Source organism: Passer domesticus, chromosome 11 (genome assembly GCF_036417665.1).
Source record: "Passer domesticus isolate bPasDom1 chromosome 11, bPasDom1.hap1, whole genome shotgun sequence".
NCBI lineage: Eukaryota > Metazoa > Chordata > Aves > Passeriformes > Passeridae > Passer > Passer domesticus.
In genome coordinates, this window is record NC_087484.1 from 34,472,579 (window position 1) to 34,489,314 (window position 16,736).

The 16,736-nt window shown below is 53.0% G+C and overlaps 1 protein-coding gene across 1 annotated transcript; it reads left to right on the forward strand.

Annotated features, from left to right (window-relative positions):
• The first annotated feature begins 8,697 nt into the window (after positions 1–8,697).
• LOC135278370 (zinc finger protein 239-like) lies at positions 8,698–12,812 on the forward strand. The gene is made up of 2 exons (XM_064384918.1): positions 8,698–11,289; positions 11,480–12,812. Exon 2 carries the CDS (start codon positions 11,488–11,490, stop codon positions 12,400–12,402), a length of 915 nt encoding a protein of 304 aa, XP_064240988.1. The 5' UTR covers positions 8,698–11,289; positions 11,480–11,487; the 3' UTR covers positions 12,403–12,812.
• The last annotated feature ends 3,924 nt before the right edge of the window (positions 12,813–16,736 follow it).

The following is a 16,736-nucleotide window of genomic DNA, read 5'->3' on the forward strand; positions in this document are numbered from 1 at the left end:
CTCCTGTGGAAATGCCATGTCTGAGATCTCTTGATTTGGAGCAGCTGGATCTATGTAATTCCAGTTGTTCCCAGATTTCCTCCTGCAGCTGTTCTCTGCTCATTCCATTGTGTCTCTGTTGACTGCCTTAGTGCTTTGAGAATCAGGGAGTTGCCCAATCTTTCAGAAGTTTCAACACCTTCTCAGTGAGCATTTTAGTTGTATTTGTATCTTTTATGTCACCTCTTCCTAAGTCTTTGTCTAAAATCCTTCCTGTATGGCAATCCATTGTGGATGGTGGATACGTCAGATGCTGCTGGCATGTCACAAGCTGCTGAGGGAAGGGTTTTGATGTTTCTTAAATTTTATCATGTTTACATTTATTATGTGTGCCATGAAGAAAAACCTTTCTATGCCTCTGAGTCTCACCCGTTCCTGCTCCCTCAAAGCACACAAACCTGATGAGTTGTGGTTCCCACTCCAGGGGCTGCACTTGGATCTCTCTCCACAGCCACAGCAGAGCTCCCTGGCAAAGGAGGGATGAAGGAAAGAGGACAGGATGTGGGGATCAGGGCCAGGGCAGAGCCAGGGAGAAGAATGACTTTTGCATTTGATGGAGCTGTGCCTTCCCTTGGCTTTGTTGGCTGACAATCAATGAACATCCCTCTGTGTCTCAGGCAGTTCCTTCTCCAAGGAAAGCAGGTGGGAGTTGGAGCCAAGGAGCTGAAAGCTGCAGGTGCAGCCTGGGCTGGAGGGAGCTCAGATTTGCACAAGGCTGCTCTGAGTGCCAGGGCTTGGATGGGGGAAATGGTGCGGTGGGCGTAGGGACAGAGTCTGATTGATTGTCAGCCATGAAGGGTCTTGATTTTCATATCTATTCAAGCTGCATGAGGAGGTACTTGGCTTCAATATCAATTGTAGATTGCACGTATCAATTTTTTAGAAGTGAAAAAAAACTAAACAGGACCTAAAAAAATGATTTCTCACTGTCTTTTAAAATAGAATGTATTCAGTTTCAATACACTCCTGAAATCTGTCTAATAACCACAAATTAAATTATTTGAAAGGTTTATTTGAAAAAAATTCTTCCCAGAGTCTTGGATTTTTAAGGTGTTCTGAATGTTAATGAGGCCTGGGACACTGAATTCCTGCACTGAAGAGCTGAAGGCTGAACAAGCCTCTGCAGCAGTGAAATCCAGCAGCAGCCTCCAAGTTGCTGAGGATGTTAGCAGCCCCCACTGAGGCCATCCCTGCCCAGAGACCGTGGGGGAATGGGCAGACAAGGAGAGCGTCCCTGGGGCTGGGCCAGCAGAATTCAGAGGCACCAGTGGCTCCAGCTGGGCAATGGAGAGTGGAATGTGGCTGGGAAAGCCCTGCCTGGGCTGTGCCAAGCAGGACAGACAAGCCCTGACTCCCATCCACTAAAAAACTCTCTCAAAGAGACTTTTAATAGGAATTACAATTGTTTGTGTACTCTGAGTTGGACTCCCTGGAGAAATACCAGCAAGAGATTCTGAAAAGCTCAAAAGAGCAATACAGCCTTTACTGGCAACTTTAGAAAATCAGAGAAACTTTGGCAAAAGGTTTATTATGACATTAAATCAACAAAAAGCACTTTTCAAAGCATTAATTTGGCACATTCAACTTCGCAAACTCTAAGCTGTTCAATTTTAAGTTCATCAAAATTTCCAAGGGGCATATAAAGTAGAAGCAGACAGGGAGAGAGAAAAAAAGTAAGAAAGATACAGAGGAGCACACACACAGCTACCGCCTCCTGGATTCCAGCCGTGTTCAGAAAGAAATTCCAAGAGGAGGTAGAGTCAAGATGTGTGCTTGCCTTGTGGTCAGCCTTCAATACCCCTTGGTCTTCCTGGGCCCTTCCCCCAGGTGAGACTTGGGGTCATTTGGTCGCTAAGGCGCTGGGCTGGTGGCTCCAGAGGTGGCTGTGGAGCATTGCCTGTGCTGTGCCAGGGACTGGCAGCCACTGCTGGGCTGGGATAGAGGCTCTGGGGGGATTGGGGTTCCAGGACAGGGCAGTGCTGGGGTTCCAGGGCAAAGCTGGACCTGCCCCTTCCTCCCCCACACGTGAAATGTTTCCAGCCAACAATCTCCTCCAGTCTGTCACAATAGGGAATGTTGGAGGCGAAATCCCAATTCTGGTCATGGGCACCTGGACAAGAAGGACAGTTCTTTTCAATTGGAAGGAAAGCACAGAGCCCCAGTGTTTGGAAGGCAGGTGAGAGCCTCACTAGGCCAAGGCCAGCAAAGTTGTCAGGAATGGCAGATTTTGTCTGGGAGCAGTCTTTGGATTTAGGGAATTTTGGAGATGGAACCCCAGTCTTGGCCATGGGTGCCTGGAGAAGCAGGAGAGTTCTTTCCCTAGGACAGTTCTTTCCCTAGGAAGGAAAGCACGGAGCCTTCACCAGTGTTTTGAAGACAGATGGGAAGTGACCATGAAACCACTGCCAGCCAGACTTGTCCTGGCAATATTCCTGTGGAAAGAATTCCTTGATATAAGGAAATTTGGAGGTGAAATCTGAATTCTGGCCATGTGTGCCTGGAGGAGAAGGAGAGTTCTTTTCCATAGGAAGGAAAGAACAGAGCCCCAGTGTTTCAGTAGGAGGTAACAGGAGATTCTCAACATACCAAGGTCAGCTGGACCATTCAGGGGTCCGGAAGGTCAAACCAGCCAGACTTGTTCCGGGTTCCCTTAGTTTTATGGTGCCTCATAATGTCACAACGATGCCTGGGTTCCATGAAGCCTTGCATTGTCACAATGGTCTCTGTGGTTCCCTAGGCCCCACAATGACATGTGACTCCTCTGTTCCATGAGCACTGCAATGTCACAATGGACCTTTGGACCCTGGGGGTTTGCAGTGTCACAATGGTCTCCTTTGGCTCCACAGTGTCACAATAGACCATTGATGACAGGAGGCCCCTCTGTGTCGCCCTGGAGCTTTTGGTTCCATGAGCCCTGGAGTGTCACAATTGTCTCCTTTGGTTGCCCAGTGTCACAATGGAGCACTGATGCGACGAGGCCCTGCAATGTCACAATGGAACTTTGGTTCCAGCCCTGCAATGTCACAAAGGCCTTTTGGTTTCACAAGGCCCCACAGTATCACAATGTTCCTCTTGGTTCTGTGGGGACCCCCAGGGTCACAATGGTCTCACTGGTTCCATGAGGCCTCACAGTATCAAAATGCTTTGCTTATTCCATAGGGCCCCATAGTATCTTCATGATTCCATGAGTGCCCTCCTTGTCACAGCGGCCCCATGGTTCCATGAGGCTGTAAAGTCACTTAATGGTGCCTCCATGGTTCCACGAGGCCTTGCAATGTCACAAGGGACATTTGGCTTCATGGAGTCCCCTCAGTGTCACAATGGCCCCTTGGTCCCATGACACCGCAAAGTGTCATAATGGTCTCCACGGTTGCAGGAGGCCCCACGATGTTACAATGGACCCTTGGTTTGATGGGGCGTCTCAGTGTCACAATGATACCTACATTCCATGGAGTCACACAGTATCAGTACAGTCCTCTTGGTTCCATGAGCCCAGCGATGTCACAGTGCTCTCCATGATTCCATGTGGCCCCGCAGTGTCACAATGGTCCCTTGGTTCCATGGGCCCTGTGCTGCTGCATTCCCCCCTCCCCTTCTCAGGCCGCCCTGCCAGCTGAGAAATGCTCCTTGGGCCTCGGCCTTGGCCAACAGCCCCTGGGCTCAGCTCTTCTGCAGCTCAGCACAAACACTGTCTGCTCCAGGCACTGCTGCTGCCCAACCAGCTCCTGGTTGCTGTAGGAGCAGCCCTGGGAACTGGTCTTGTTCCCTCAGGGGCACAACATGCCTGTTCTCACACTGCCAAAGAAAGCTGTTGATGCCAAGTGCGGCCAGGAGGAACCATTGCTGTGACTGCAGCCCCTCTCTTGGGGCCCTACAAACAGCGCTGCAAAAGGAACCCCTTGGAGCTCTCCTGGGCCAGCAACTCCCTCTGAGTGGGGCCTCTCCCAGCCGGGAACTCTCCCGTTTGCTGCACTCGGGGATCCTGAACAAGGACAGAGCCTGGGCCGATCCCCCCACTCCTCCAGGCTCAACCCTTCACCCGCTGGGGAGATGCCAAAGCATCCACAGGGAGCGTTTCCTGCCCTCAGGGGAATTTGTCACAGGTGCCTTGCACTGACTCTTTGTGTCTGTGTGCACACAGGAGTGCCTGTGCTGGGGAAAAGTGACAGAAATTATGCTCTCGGAGGGGTTGGAGTGCCTTGGATAGCTGAGTCAGCCAGGCCTGTAAGTGAGGTGATTAATCACAAGGTCTAAGTGAAGTTAAATGCTGCTAAGAGTTGCTCCTTTGCTATGTTGTTATGTTTAATATAAGTTATAAGCTGAGTTCAATACTGTTATTTCTCGATTAATTTGGTATGGCATAGGTTGCAAGTTAGGTGAAATACTGTTAAGCTTTGTTCTTTTGCTAAATTGTGAAGTTCGAGGTAGAAGTCAAGGTTTAGTCCTGTTAGGTTTTAGCTGTGTTAAGCTTTTAGGCCATATTCCTTTTACCCTTGCCTTCACTGCCCTTTTGGCACACTCACACACACAGGGAGAGTTCTTGTTTCATTTCTGGTTTGATTGGCTGGATTTGTTTTGGCTTTGTTGTTTCTTTGTTTCCTTTGTGTGCCTGAATTGCCCATTCAGGAACAGAGTGACTCTTGCCAAGGAACTTTGAGCTGCTGTCCCTTAATATTAAATCTGGTTTTTGCTGATCCCTTGTTGGGGATTTTTTGCGCGCTCTCAAGCGCTCATGCATAAGAGGGTGAAAGAGCCCTCGCCGAGATTCTGGCCCTGGGGGACACGGGGACGCTGCCGGGGGGTCCCTGTCCCCCTGTCCCACCCCCCAGGGCCCCGACCCCCTGTCCCCGTGTCAGGCTCTGGGGTCGATCTCGTGGAACATCCTCTGGGGGAGGCTGCAGCATGGGGGGCGGGGGTACCCGGGGGACAGGGGACCCCACTGTGCACGAGCAGCGTTGGACTGCTCTGGGGGAACTGTGAGGGGGGGGCTGGGGCAGAGGGACCTCCCCAGTGACCTCACACAGCTCCTGTGATGTCACACAGCTGATCTGTGATGTCACACAGCCCCCTGTGATGTCTTACAGCTCCTGTGATGTCACACAGCTGACCTGTGATGTCACAGCCCCTCTGTGATGTCAGAGAGATACCCTGTGATGGCATAATCCGTTCTATGATGTCCAGACATTTATGTCACAGAGCCTACTCCTTGATGTCGAAGGCAACTCTGAGATGAAACACACCTACTCTGTGATGTCACAGCCTGCTCTGTGATGTTACACAGTCACACGGCGATGTCACAACCCACTCTCTGATGTCACAAACCCACTTTCCATGTTGACAGAGTTTGCTCCATGGCCTCACACCCTATTCTATGACATCACAGCCAGCTCTGTGATGTCACAACCCCCTCAGTGATGTCACAAAAACCTCTCTATGATGTGATACTGCCACTGTCTAATGTCACAGCAAAAATTTTGACCTCACAGCTTGATCTATGATGTCACACAGCCATATCATGAAGTAACAGGCTGCTGTGTGATGTCACAGAATCCCCTCTATGATGCTGTAATTACTCAGTGACCTCTCACAACAAACTCTGTGATGTCATAGCCCAACCTGTGACCTCACACAGCCCACTCTGTGCTGTCACACAGCCCCTTGCTGACATCACAGCTGCTCTGTGCCTCTAGGACACAGCCACAGAGGTGTCGCTGTCACACAGCCCCCTCTGGGACATCCCCCAGCCCCTGCCAATGCTGAGCCCCTGTCAGTTCTGGCTGAGCCCTGCTGGTGTCCCTGAGCTGCCCTGGCAGTGCCCCAGCCCTGCTGGGCTGTGCCCAGGAGCTGCTCCTGGCCAGAGCTGTCTCTCTGCAGCGCTGCCCTTGCCAGGAGCCGCCTCTGGGCCAGGAGCCCAGCCCAGCTCAGCAGCACAGACACAGCACCAGGACTTTAATGACCCTCTGGGGCTTTGGTGCTCTTTGCATCAGACTCAGTCCCTCAGAGTGTGCTCAGAGAACTTCTCAGGGACTCAAAAAGAGAGTGAAACACAGAAGTTTCTCATACTTTAAACCAATCCTTCTGAGGGACAGGACTGAGAAAGTGTCCCCAGGTTGCAGCCAGAGAACAACACTGGAGGCAGTGATGACAGGTGGGGAGAAGCAAGGGAAAGATGTCTCTGATGCTGAGCAAACCTGCGCTTCTGTCCCTGCAGGCTGTTGTCATCCCCTGGCTGCCCCACCTGGCTGGCCCGTTCCTTTGCTGACAGCTCTGCCTCCTGCCTGCCTCTGCCTGCCCACGCAAAGCCTTGGACTGCTCCAGGCGCCTTCTGGGGGATGTGTTGCACCACAGCCCTGCCCTGGCAGGGAAACTCCTTTCTCCCGCTGTCCAGTCTGGGCCTCCCCAGCTGCCCTTAGCACAATTATTTCTTCTTCAGGCTCATTCCCACTATGAAGAGAAGCTCCAGCCTCTATGAAACCACCCTTTACTCCCTCCCAGTCTACTCCCGTTCTGTCCTCAGCCTCCACACCCCTGAGCCCAGAGCCTGCAGCCTCCTCCCGCTGGTTATGTGATGAGGCATCCAAACCCCATCTTGGGAGATTTTTGGGTCCTCTCCAAGGTCTGTGAAAATAGAAGAACAGTGGTCGAAATTATTTTGTCCCAAATCTTGCAATGAGAGAAAAAGGGTCAATGTCTTTAAACTGAATGAGGGTGGATTTACATTTGTTAAAACGAGGAAATATTTTACAATTATGAGAGCGGCACAAAACTGCAACTGTTTTCCCAGAAAAGTGGATTCCCAACCCCAGGACTTCTCCAAGAGCAGGACCTTTGTGCAGCCTGACCCAGTAAAACCCTCTCATTCCCAAGGACGGAATTCCTGTTGTGTGGGTTCTCTGATGTGCTGGGTGCCCTCACTACGCTTCTGGCCAGAATGTCTGCTGAGGGCAGCCAGGCTGCTGCAGGGGCAGTGAGCTCACAGCCATCACCATGGCAACCCTGTCCCCTGGGCCTGGCTCTCCCCTTTCCTCTGTCCCTGCCTTGTCTCTGCTGGCATGAAGAGTTTTGTCATTAATATCTTGTGCCCAAGGTGCTGGGGCCAATGGCTTCCCAGGCAGGCTCCTGGATCACAAGTGGCTTTTCAGAGCCCAGGCAGAAATGAGCCCTGAGGCAGCAGCTCTGCAGTGCTGGCCACCAGGCCGGGCTGCCAAGGGAGGCTTCTGGCCATGCCCTGCAAGCAGCTGCTGCTGCCAAGGTGCCTTTGGTGCCTCAGGCTCTGCCTGGCACAGCTCCCAGCACGGCACTCTGCCCTTGTGCCCAAGCCCTTCCCTGTGCTGGGGCTGGCCTGGGGCTTTTCCTGCAGTGGGACCTGCCCTGTTGATGGCACAGGAAAGGCAGTTCCTGCTGGAGCAGGAGGGTCTGCCTGCAATGGGCTCCAACAACTCCAGCAAGGCCCTGTTGACTTCAAAATTGCTTCCTAGAACAGAATATTCTAATAATTGTTATAATTCCAGTACTGTGGTTAAGATCTTTCTGACTAATCATGATCACAATCCATCAGGGCTGTATTTATATAAATTTCTCTGGTACTCCATCATTAATCGTGTGGGACAAATTGCATTAAGGTTCAATTCCACCTCTCCAATCTTTTATACATAAACCTTTGACAAAGTCTGGGCTGGGATTGGATGCAGCCTCTCCCAGTCTCCTCTCTTAGAAGGAATTTTACAAGTCTAGTGGTTCTGCAGGGGTTTGAGGTTCCATGGTGGCTGTTGGAAGTAATTTCTCCACCTCATGTCTCAACAGGAGTTTCTGTAATAAAGAAATGAAGCTTTTGCCTGAAGCTCCCACTGTGCTCATGACAGGAACAGCTGTGAGTGTCTGGGACATCCCGGCTCTGTGGCAGCCTGGGGACTCCTGGGATGTCACCATGGAATGGCTGTGTCTGCCTCTGACCACAGGGCTCTTTACCATCCCCAGAAACCCCTGGGAGGTGTCCATGGAGCCCCTGTCTCTGCCTGTGACATTCTAGCTCTTAAACAGCCTGGAGACTCTTGGAATGTCCCCATGGAACCCCTCTGAGGACCTGTGACAAATCTGATCCTTAGCAGGCAACCATCCCCAGCCCCCTGTTGCTATGGTCAGTTTCCATGGCAACCGTCCCCAGCCCCCTGTTGCTATGGTCAGTTTCCATGGCAACCATCCCCAGCCCCCTGTTGCTATGGTCAGTTTCCATGGCAACCATCCGCAACCCCCTGTTGCTGTGCTCAGTCCCTCGGCAGCTCCATGCAGACCCCATGTCAGGAGTGGTTGCCATGGACACCAGCTCAGGCCTGCAGCCAGAGCCCGTTGCCATGGCAACCATTGGCCGTCCCATCCCCAGGGTCATGGGATCCCAGATCCACAGAATTGGCTGAGCTGGGAAGGACCCATCAGGATCCTGGAGTCCAACTGCTGGCCCTGCACATGACACCCCAACAATGCCAGCCTGGGCCTGGCAGCGCTGGCCAAACGCTGCTGGAGCTCAGAGAGCCCTGGAGCTGGGAGCCTTCCCTGGGGAGCCTGGACAGCGCCTGAGGTCCAGCCTGAGCCTGCCCCGACTCAGCTGCAGCCCTTCCCTCCAGTCCTGTCCCTGGGCACCAGAGGGAAGAGGTTCCCACAGCCCCAGCCAGGGACCCGCTCCCAAGGCTGTTGCCATGGCCACCAGGGCTGGGACCAGCTGGGATGCTCGGTTTCCATGGACCAGGGTTTAGGAATGGGATTCTCCCCCACTCCCAAGGATGTTGCCATGTCCACCAGGGTTGGGACCAGCTGGGATGCTTGGTCTGCACAGGCTGAGGTTTAGGAATGGGATTCATTCACCCCAATGTGAGGAACGCAAGGCTGCTAGAAGTCCCACAGGAAGCCCAGCTCAAGTAGCTAGATTCCTAAATTAGTCCTGAATTCACAGGCTTGGAGTCTTTGCCACATGTGAAAATCATAAGTGTCTTCGTCCCTGTCACCTTTGTCACAGCTATACAGAGTTTTTCCTTCCTTTTAATAATCTTGGGCCAAATTTCCATCTTTTTTTTTTTTTTTTTGGAACCTGCCAGCAGCTGAGCTGGAGCTGTGCAGGAACCGATGAAACTTGGAATTGGCACAGAATTGCTTCCATTGTTGGTTTATTAATGTTTGGGATTTGTTTACATTTCCATCACAAGTGACTTGTGGCAAGAGCAAATGTTCCTCAAGGCATTTAACATGGTGTTAAGTTTGATTTCTGCCAAGTTTATTTTGTCCAGTGCCCAGGGGATGCTTGAGGGATGCTTGGGAGGGGCTTGGGGAGATTCTGTCCCTGTCCCTGTCACCTCAGGCCATTCCTGAGGTGGTGTCCATCATTCTCACCCCAGGGAATGCCTGGGGGTCTCCCTCTCTCTCACCCCCATGCCAGGGGGATGCTCGGGGCAGTCTCTGTCCCTCTCAGCCCAGGGGATCCTCGGGGGTCTCTGTCCCCTTGCCCTGCTGGTTGCTCGGTGGTCTCTCCATCCCTCTGGCCTCAGGGAATGCCTGTGCAGGGCTGGGGACCAGGGGCTCTGTGTCCCTCTCACTGCTGAGGGTGCTTGGGGCTGGGGGGCTCTCCGACCTTCCCATCCCTGTGGAGGCTGGGGGGGTCTCTGTCCCTCTCAGCCCTGGTGTGACCCCACCCAAACATCATCGGGGTCAGAGGGACAGAGACACCCCAAACCCCCAGAAGGGCTGGACCTGGGATCATGCTCCTACCCACATTTGTCTGTTTAGCCCAGAAATGAGTTCTGCACATTTAAGGCTGGTTCTGAGAGCGAAGGGAGGGAGGAAGAAGGGAGCAGTTTGTTTTACAAACTGCACTCACTCCTCCACATTCCAGCTCCTGGAGGGACAGATGGTGGGACAGGGCTCTCCTTGGCTTTTAGGGGTTTTTTAGCTCTCTGAGGCAGAGAAGTTCCCTGGACTGTGATTTTTCTTTTTCTTTGGAGCTGTTTTAACCTGCTCTGGACTGATCACCCAGAAGGGCACTGGCAGCTCACACCTGTGGCCCATTGGGCTGAGTCTGGGCTGTGGCTTTTCCAGTGATGGAGGAACTGATAAGAGACAGATAAGAGACTGATAAGAGTATGAGTGTGCTGAGCTACAGCCCAGGGAGGGACTTGCTGAGTTTGTCATCTCTTTTGGAGTGGCAAGAGGTTTTGTTGTTTAATATTGGTCATTTGCTCTGCTCGTGAATCCCTTGCCTGTTAAATAACCAGGTGTTTTCTACTTTTCTCCAAGGAAATCTTTTCCCAAACTGGTTGGTGGAGGGGCCGCTTGAATTTGCTTTCTAGTGGAATCCCCTTTTCGAGGTTTTCTCCCAAATTTGCCCTAAACCAGGACAGGGCAGTGGGGAGAGGAGAGAGCCCCAAGTAACTGGATTGGCTGGAGGCTGGAGATGGGGACCCTGGGACCCCAAAGTGTGACATTGTCCCCTGTGTGTGTGGCCTTCTCAGGGAGAGGGTTTTACACCTGAGCCAGTTTGGGTAGGGGGGGTGGTGTTCACCCCCCGAGCAGGGATTACCCCACTGTTTCAGGTTGCAGTGCAAGATGTAACCAAATGCATGTTTTCCATCACCACCTTTAGAAACTGTTATAAACAGGCGGGGCAGTGTTCTTTATCTCTTCCATGACTCAGCCCTGATAACATCCCCAGGGGCTATCTTAGGTTAATGGGCCATTGAGTGTCCCTGCAGGACTGGTAAAATGACATCATCCCATTGTGGGATGCTCCACCCAGGGGGAGGAGCCACACATTCCTACCTGGATATAAGCTGAGACTTGCAGCACCAGGAGCACATTGGCTACTGGCTTCCCAGAGGACAAGAGCTCCATCACCACCACTGGACCTTAAGAGGAAGACCAGACCCTTCTACAGGATCACCGCTTCGACAGAATCACGTTCATCACTGCAACAGGACTGAGGCCACCATCTAATGGGACTGCTACCAGCACCCTGACCAACAGGGTGCCAGGTTATATCCTGACTGTCAGTTTAAGGCAGTGTTTCTGTATCATTGCCTTAATTTTAATTTTCTTCTTAAATTGCAATTCTGTCTTAGACTGTACCCCTGGTTTACCCTCAAACCTGTACATAACTCAATGCACTCATCTCTTGTTTTCCTCCCAAAACAGAATTTCTCATCTCAAAACCACTGCCAGATGGAGGAGAAGGCTGCGAGGAAGAGGAAGATGTCCCGGGACCATCAGGTAGGTGAGGAGGAAGTCACAGCCCCTTTCCCTCTCTCTCCTGCTCCATCTCCCTGCAGAGCACAGCCCAAGGCTGCAGGACAACCCTGCTTCCAACGCCGTCCTGCCAGGGATGCATGGGGAGAACCTCCTTCCCCTTCCCTCTGGCATGGTGGGAAATCCCATCCTCTCCTTGCCCTGCCTTCCTCAGACAAGGAGATGAGGATGGAGACCAGCGAGGACAAATCTCCGCAGCAGAACCTTGTGGAAGAGGCCGTTTTGAGTGGCTCCATGGTACAGGAATCCAATGGGGAAGAAAATTCCCTGAGATCCTGCAGGAGGAGGTGCTCCAAACCCAGCCCAGGGTGCTCTGAGGAGGAAAGACCCAGCCTGTTGCAGGAAGGTGGACAGAGCTTCAGCCAGAGCTCAGAGCTGATGGTCCATGAGCAGCTTCATGATGGGGAGAAGCCCTACAAGTGCTTGGAGTGTGGGAAGAGCTTCAGGCAGAGCTGCCACCTGATCTGCCACCAGAGGATCCACACCGGGGAATGGCCCTACGAGTGTGGGGAGTGTGGGAAGGGCTTCAGCTACAGATCCACCCTTGTGACCCACCAACGCATCCACACCGGGGACAGGGCCTATGAATGCCTTGAGTGTCAGCAGAGATTTCAGACCCGCTCCACTCTCCTCAGGCACCAGAGGATTCACAGCGAGGAGAGGCCCTTCCTCTGCCCCGACTGCGGGAAGGGCTTCAAGCAAAACTCCCACCTTGTCACCCACCAGCGCATCCACACTGATGAGAGGCCCTTCCTCTGCCCCGACTGTGGGAAGGGCTTCAAGCGCAATTCCCAACTCGTCACCCACCGGCGCATCCACACTGGGGAGACGCCCTACGAGTGCCACACCTGTCAGAAGAGGTTTCACAGCAGCTGCAATCTCCTCCTGCATGAGCGGATTCACAGCGAGGAGAGGCCCTTCCGCTGCCCCGACTGTGGGCAGGGCTTCAAGCACAACTCCACTCTCGTCACCCACCGGCGCATCCACACTGGGGAGAGGCCCTACCAGTGTCCCCAGTGTGGGAAGAGCTTCATCAGCAGCTCTAACTTGACCCAACACCAATGGAGTCACCGGTAAGGGAAACCCTGCAAATGCCCCTGCTGCAGGAAGAGCTTCATGAACTGCTCCAGCTTCATCCCCCATTGGATGACCCATGCTGGTCAGAGCCCTGGTGATCCATGTTTCCTGTGATCCATGCTGGGAGGACACCTGTCCCTTTTCCTGCCCCTGCCAATGACATGATGTGGAATCGAATAACATGAGGTTGTGGCCATGGCCGTGACATCCCATTCACTCCCACCTCTGGTCATTGCTAAGGACAGGAAAGGGAGTCTCTCTCTCCCCTCGAGGAGAAGGGTGTCCTTCCCAGGCAGGAGGAAATTGTGGCCGGGAAGAGACAGTCAGCTGAGTTGTAGTTTTCCATTTTTCTTATCCCTTTTGTTATCAATATTGTTGCTGTTCCTGTTTGTTCCTCATCTTGTTGCTGTTCCCAATAAATTCTTCCTATCCTAGCCCAGGATCTTTGCCTTTTGTGCTTTCCATGGGAGGCAGGAGGGCAGCAATCGGCAGCACGGTTTTAGGGGGAGCAGGAAATTGGGGAATCCCATTCCTGAGCCCTGCCCTGTGGAAACCAAGCATCCCAGCTGGTCCCAGCCCTGGTGGCCATGCTAAGGATCAGATTAGTCACAGGCCCACAGAGGGGTTCCATGGGGACTTTCCAAGAGTCTCCAGGCTGTTCAAGAGCTGGAATGTCACAGGCAGAGATGGGGGCTCCATGGACACCTCCCAGGGCTTTCTGGGGATGGTAAAGATCTTCTGTGGTCAGAGACAGTCACAGCCATTCCACGGTGACCTCCCAGGGCACCTTGGGCTGCAAAGGCACCCATCTGTCACAGGCACTCAAGGGGTTCCACGGGGACATCCCAGTGGTCCTCAGGCTGCCAACGAGCCGGGATGTCCCAGACACTCACAGCGGTTCCTGTCATGGGCAAAGTGGGAGCTTCAGGCAAAAGCTTTATTTCTTTATTGGAGAAACTCCTGCTGAGTCATGAGGTGGAGAAATGACACCCAACACCCACCATGGATCCTCAAACCCCTGCAGGGCCTCTACTTCTAAAATTCCTTCTGAAAAAGGAGACTGGGAGCGGCTGGATCGAATCCCAGCCCCAGACTTTTTCAAAGGTGTAAAAGATTGGACAGGTAGAATTGAACCTTAATTCAATTTGTCCCACAGGATTAACGATGGAATACCAGATATATTTATATAAATATGGCTCTGATTGATTCTGATCATGATTAGACAGAATGGTTTATTTACAGCACAGAGTAAATTAAAAAAAAAAAAAAGGGGTTATTTACTCCACAGTATGGGAGCTATAACAATTATTAGAATATTCTGCTCTAGGAAGCGATTTTGATGTCAACAGAGCCTTGCTGGAGTTGTTGGAGCCCATGGCAGGCAGAGCCTCCTGCTCCAGCAGGAACTGCCTTTCCTGTGCCATCAACAGGGCAGGTCCCGCTGCAGGAAAAGCCCCAGGCCAGCCCCAGCACAGGGAAGGGCTTGGGCACAAGGGCAGAGTGCCGTGCTGGGAGCCGTGCCAGGCAGAGCCTGAGGCACCAAAGGCACCTTGGCAGCAGCAGCTGCTTGCAGGGCATGGCCAGAAGCCTCCCTTGGCAGCTCGGCCTGGTGGCCAGCACTGCAGAGCTGCTGCCTCAGGGCTCATTTCTGCCTGGGCTCTGAAAAGCCACTTCTGCTCCAGGAGCCTGCCTGGGAAGCCATTGGTCCCAGCACCTTGGGGACAAGATATTGATGACAAAACTCTTCATGCCAGCAGAGACAAGGCAGGGGCAGAGGAAAGGGGAGAGCCAGGCCCAGGGGACAGGGCTGCCATGGTGATGGCTGTGAGGTCCCTGCCCCTGCAGCAGCCTGGCTGCCCTCGCAGACATTCTGGCCAGAAGCGTTGTGAGGACACCCAGCACATCAGAGAACCCACACAACAGGAATTCTGTCCTTGGGGATGAGAGGGTTTCACTGAATCAGGTTGGACAAAGTTCCTGCTCTTGGATAATTCCTGTGATTCCTGTGATGGAGAATGCAGTTCTCTGGAAAAACAGTTGCGGTTTTGTGCCACTGTCATCATTGTAAAATATTTCCTCGTTTTAACAAATGTAAATCCACCCTCATTCAGTTGAGAGTTATTGACTCTTGTTCTGTCACTGCAAGATGTGGAACAGGGGCATTGACCATTATTTTCACAGACCTTGGAAAGTAACCAAAAATCTCCCAAGATGGGGTTTGGACGCCTCATCACATAATCAGCAGGTAGAAGGTGGTGGCTCTTGGCTCAGTGGTGTTGAGACTGAGGACAGAACAAGAGCAGCCCAAGAGGGATTGAAGAGTGGTTTCAGAGAGGCTGGAGTTTTTCTTCTTTGTATAAAACACCCAGAGAAAGAAATAATGGCACCAAGGGTGTGGAGTTCCCCCGCCCCAGGAAGCAGGGATTCTAGCCAGACAGACAGCATCAAGTGAAGGGCGTGATTTAAAGAGGATTCCGCCCCTCCACCCTGTGGGGTGTGCCTCTACAAGCCCAGGAAAAGACACTCCACCCCATCTGGTCAAATAAGAAATGGCCACAGAACGTTCTTCCTTTTCTGTACTCTCATTGGTTCAAATTCTACTGCAAAGTCCCCGCCACACATTTTTCCATTGGAGGACCTCCCCGATCCACTCCTTTGCAGTGCCCTGCTCCTTCTGCTATTGGACTCCGACCCTAAACTCCACCCCTACCCTTTCATATAAAACCCATGACAAGCCACCACCCCCTCTTCCCCTTAAATTCTTGTCTTGGTATCTGGCACAATAAAGGATCCTGGGCTTTGCTAAACCAAGACCCATCCTGTTGCCTTCCTTTCCCTGTTGGTCATCAATGCCTGCCTGAGGTCTGAGACTCTGGGGTCTGGGGGCATCGTTTTGCTGCTTACTGCAGTGGAACACAACACAAGGGCAGCTGGGGAGGCCCAGACTGGACATGAAGAGAAAAGAATTTCCTCCCCTAGGGCAGCACTGTGGTGCAGAAGGAGCTTGGAGCAGCCCAAGGCTGTGTGCGGGCAGGCAGAGGCAGGCAGGAGGCAGAGCTGTCAGCAAAGGAAGGGGCCAGCCAGGTGGGGCAGCTGGGGGATGACGACAGCCTGCAGGGACAGAGGTGCAGGGCAGGGACACCGTAGGACAGCCTGGGCTGCACAGGGCACAGGATGTGCAGCAGCTGCAAGGCCCTGACACAGCCAACTTGGGCAGCACTTTGGCCATGGCTGCTGGCCCTGGGCCTGAGCCAGGAGCAGGAGACAAGTGACCCTGGCAGGCCTGGGGCCTCATTGCCTCCTTGTCCCTGCTCAGCAGCCTGGCAGGGGCCGCCCCATGGTCCTGCCCTTGGCATTGCACATCCCCACATCCTGGGAAGAGCCCTGAGCAAGGAGGAAGGGACAGGATCTGCCTTGACAGGGGCTGGGGCTCAGGCCTTGGCCCTTTGCATTCCTGAAACACATCCAGGTTTTCTCAGCACCAGAGACACCTTTCCCTTGCTTGTTTCCACCTGTCATCACTGCCTCCAGTGTTCTGCTCTACCTGGAACCTGGGGACACATTCACATGAGTTGTGTCCCTCCTTGGGACCCATTAGAAGTTAAAGAAAGTTTGAAATTTGAATCTGATTTGGAGTTCTTGAGAAGTTCTTTGAGGATACTCTGAGGGACTGAGTCTGATGCAAAGAGCACCAAAGCCCCAGAGGGTCATTAAAGTCCTGGTGCTGTGTCTGTGTTGCTGAGCTGGGCCGGGCTCCTGGCCCAGAGGCAGCTCCTGGCAAGGGCAGCGCTGCAGAGAGACAGCTCTGGCCAGGAGCAGCTCCTGTGCACAGCCCAGCAGGGCTGGGGCACTGCCAGGGCAGCTCAGGGACACCAGCAGGGCACAGACAGAGCTGACAGGGGCTCAGCACTGGCAGGGGCTGGGGGATGTCCCAGAGGGGGCTGTGTGACAGCGGCACCTCTGTGGATGTGTCCTAGAGGCACAGAGCAGCTGTGATGTCAGCAAGGGGCTGTGTGACAGCACAGAGTTTCTTGTGTGAGGTCATTGAGTAGCAACAGCATAATAGAAGGGATTCTGTGTGACATCACAGAGCAGGCTGTGACATCATGGCATGGCAGTATGACATCATAGAGCAGGCTGTGATGTGAAACTGTGTGCTGTGACATTATAGAGTATCAGTATGGCATCACAGAGAGGATTGTGTAACATCATGGAGGGGGTTGTGACATCACAGAGTAGGATGTGAGGCCATGGAGTAGCCTCTGCCATCATGGAAAGTGGCTCTGTGACATCAGAGAGTGGGTTGTGACATCACTGGGTGACTGAGCAACTTC

Excerpts from the sequence above, each read along its gene's own strand:
- LOC135278370 (XM_064384918.1), top strand. The coding sequence starts at position 11,488 with ATGAGGATGGAGACCAGCGAGGACAAATCTCCGCAGCAGAACCTTGTG.